This window comes from Calidris pugnax, unplaced genomic scaffold, assembly GCF_001431845.1.
Source record: "Calidris pugnax isolate Ruff unplaced genomic scaffold, ASM143184v1 scaffold459, whole genome shotgun sequence".
Taxonomy (NCBI): Eukaryota; Metazoa; Chordata; class Aves; order Charadriiformes; family Scolopacidae; genus Calidris; species Calidris pugnax.
In genome coordinates, this window is record NW_015091670.1 from 795978 (window position 1) to 799526 (window position 3549).

At 62.7% G+C, this 3549-nt stretch overlaps 1 protein-coding gene across 1 annotated transcript in view; it reads left to right on the top strand.

Annotated features, from left to right (window-relative positions):
* The window catches only part of NCAPH2 (non-SMC condensin II complex subunit H2), a 17246-nt gene that overhangs the window by 9159 nt on the left and 4538 nt on the right, over positions 1-3549 (top strand). The window contains exons 13-18 of the mRNA XM_014961947.1: positions 1038-1109; positions 1547-1656; positions 1742-1813; positions 2010-2076; positions 2575-2682; positions 3183-3236. Of these exons, the coding sequence (XP_014817433.1) occupies positions 1038-1109; positions 1547-1656; positions 1742-1813; positions 2010-2076; positions 2575-2682; positions 3183-3236 (483 nt within the window). The remainder of the gene's footprint in view (positions 1-1037; positions 1110-1546; positions 1657-1741; positions 1814-2009; positions 2077-2574; positions 2683-3182; positions 3237-3549) is intronic.

Here is a 3549-nt window from a genome sequence, read left to right on the forward strand (position 1 = left end):
GGTTGGTTTTTTTTTTTTTTTTTTTTTTTTTGTGGTTGGACTCGATGATCTCAGAGGTCCCTTCCAACCACTAAGATTCTGTGATTCTGTGCTGCCCCCCTGCCTCCAGAGAGCCCGGCTCCCTGGGGAGAGAGGTGAGTGCAGCTTGTGTCTGCTGCTGGAACAGCAGGGGCCCTCGGTGCCAGAGAGGGAAAGGCAGTGGGTGTTGTCTGCCTGGACTTTGGTAAAGCCTTTGGCACCCTCTCCCATGGGATTCTCCTGGAGAAACTGGCTGCTCATGGCTTGGATGGGAGAAATCTCCCTGGGTGAAAAACTGGCTGGAGAGTGGTGGGGAGTGGAGTTCAAGCCAATCAGTGGCTGGTCACAGCGGTGTCCCCCAGGGCTCCGTGTTGGGGCCAGTTCTGTTTAATGTCTTTATCAATGATCTGGACAAGGAGATGGAGTGCACCCTCAGTCAGTTTGTAGAGGACACCAGGTTGGGTGGGATGTTGATCTGCTGGAGGGTAGGAGAGCTCTGCAGAGGGATCTGGCCAGGCTGGATGGATGGGGCAAGGCCAATGGGATGAAGTTCAACAGGGCCAGGGGCTGGGTCCATGGGACAAGAGGAAACGGCCTCAAGTTGCCCCAGGGGAGGTTTAGGATGGAGATTGGGTACAAATTCCTCCCCAAAAGGGCTGTGAAGCCTTGGCAGAGGCTGCCCAGGGCAGTGGTGGAGTCCCCATCCCTGGAGGGATTTCAAAGCCGGGCAGACGTGGTGCTGAGGGACATGGGTCAGTGGTGGGTTTGGCAGTGCTGGGTCCATGGTTGGACTTTATATGTTTAAAGGTCTTTTTCAGCCTGGATGATTCTGTGATGAGGTGTGGGGTAAGGACAGGAGGCTGATGCCAGCACCTCCTCCCTGGCTGGGGAGAGGTTGCCCGTGGCCACTGGCCTCACTGAGCCTGTGAGAGGGGCAGCACTGAGGCTGCTGTGGGGCAGGGACAGTGGGAATCCTGCCTGTCGGGGGGTGTGGTGACTTCTCACCTCTGTCATCTCAGCAGAAGCACCATCTGGCATCCTCAGCAGCGGTGCTGACCCCGTCCAGGCGTTGAGCTTCTCTGCAGACGAAGGTGAGGCAGGGGGTGGGCTGAGGGGAGACCCGGGGAGACCTTGGAGCCCCTTCCAGTCCCTCAAGGGGGGGGCTCCAGGAAAGCTGGGGAGGGACTCTGGATGAGGGAGGGGAGCCCTAGGAGGAGGGGGAAGGGTTGGACCCTGCAAGAGGGGAGATGGAGCTGAGCTGTGGGGAAGAACTTGTTTGGTGGGAGGGTGGGGAGAGCCTGGCCCAGGTTGGCCAGAGAAGCTGTGGCTGCCCCATCCCTGGAGGGGTTCAAGGGCAGGTTGGAGGGGGCTTGGAGCAACGTGGTGTGGTGGGAGGTGTCCCTGCCCAGGGCAGGGGGTGGCACTGGGGGGGCGTTTAAGCTCCCTTCAACCCAAACCCTTCTGTGAATTTATTAAGTTGGGCTCCCAGAGGCCTTTAAAGCACTTGACCCCTCTGTTGCCCCCCCAGGCGCTGCAGAACCAGATGGGGACGACAGCCGAGGGGACGCCATGCCTGGAGGAGCAGAGGATGATGTGGAAATGATCCCGGCTGCTCAGGAGCACAAAGAGGCACAGAGGGTAGGTGTGGGGACAGTGCCACCACCTCCTCCTGCCCCGGGGCCCCCCGTTTCCCCCCCTCACTGCCTAGTTCTGTCTCTGCCAGAGCGCGCCCCAGCCCAGGGGCTACGTGCTGCGGGAGCGAGCCCCTGCCGAGGACCCTGCACCCCACATCAAGGTAGGGGGGGCTCTCTGAGTCCGTGTGGGGCACTGCAGGAAGCTGGGGGACATCCCTACCCTCCCTGCAGATGGTGGGGTGACCCGCTGGGCCCGCTGGCTCCCGTGTGGCCACCCCAGGGTGGCACAGAGAGCTTTGCTGGGAGCTGAGCACCCCAGAGCTCTGCTGGTTTCACCTCTGCTCGCTCCTTCACCAGGAGGTGCTGGATCCGTGGCAGAGCCTTGACCCCTTTGCTGACTCCGAGGACAAACCGTTTAAGAAAGGTATTTGAGGTGTGGCTGGGGGAGAGGGGCTGCTCCCCGGGTTGTGGTTTGCCCTGGGTAGGCCAGGGACTGACTGCACAGGGACAGTGAGGCTCACCGTGCCAGACTCTTGTCCTTCAGTGTCCCCAGAGAAGGCTCCTGGGAGACCTTGGAGCCCCTTCCTGTCCCTAAGGGGGCTTCAGGAAAGCTGGGGAGGGACTCTGGATGAGGGAGGGGAGCCCTAGGAGGAGGGGGAAGGGTTTTAAGCCGAAAAAGGGGAGATTTAGGTGAGATCTTGGGAGGAAATTCATCACCCTGAGGGTGGTGAGAGCCTGGCCCAGGTTGGCCAGAGAAGCTGTGGCTGCCCCATCCCTGGAGGGGTTCAAGGGCAGGTTGGAGGGGGCTTGGAGCAACGTGGTGTGGTGGGAGGTGTCCCTGCCCAGGGCAGGGGGTGGCACTGGGGGGGCTTTGAGGTCCCTTCCCACCCAAACCAGTCAGTGATTCTGTGTCTGCCTCCAGGGAGGCCCTTCCTGGTGCCGCACGGCCTGGACGAGGTGGTCGGGGGCAAGAGGAAGAGGAAGGGACCGAGGAAACTCCAGGACTTCGTGAAATGGTTCTCTGCAGCCTGTGAGTGTCGTGGCCGTGGTGCTCCCCTGGGATCCCGCTCCCAGGGGGACCCTTCTCTGCCAGGAAACCCCTCGCCCAGACCCCTCTGTGGGTGCTCCGGTCCCGCAGCACCCGCTGTCTCTGCACCAGCAGCCTGGGTGTAACAGTGGGGGGGCTGTACTGCGAGGGGGGGCTGCAGGGAGGAAGAGGAGGGGTCCCTACAGGAGTCCCCCCACTCCCGTGCTGCCGTGGTGGCCTCGCTGTGCCCCTCGTTCCTGCTCCAGAGGGAGGAGGCTGCCCCAGACCCCGGGCACTGCTGGACTGGAGCTGCTGGTGGCTGAACTGGAGCTGTTGGTGGCTGAACTGGGCACAGCCAGGCTGCCTTTGGGGGAAGGAGGTGGCTCTGGAGGTGACAACCAGCTTGCTGCGCCCTGTGACAGTGGTTGGTGGTGTCCCCGAGAGCCATCAGGGGTCTGTCACCTCCCACCCATCCTCACTGTGATCCTCTCTGCTTCCCCCAGACAGCGGCGTCGCCGAGAGCAGGAAAACCCGGAGGAAAGGGCCCACGTTCGCAGGTGAGAGGGACACGCCAGGCCATGGTGGGGGTGGCACTTCCCTCCTGGCTGGAGGGGGCACTTCCCTCCCAGGGGGGGTGGCACTTCCCTCCCAGCTTCCCTGCTGGAGGTGGCACTTCCATCCTGGCCAGGGGTGGCACTTCCCTCCCACCCCCGGCTCTGGCCGTCCCTGGCTGGGGCTGGGCACAGCCTGCTGTACCCCCTCGCCATACACTGCCCCCCCGGGTGGTTTTTGGGCTGGAAAGGGGCCGGGTGCCTCTGTGGGGAGCTGGGATGGGGGCAATGCCCGGGAGGGAGCGGAGGCAGAGCCGGG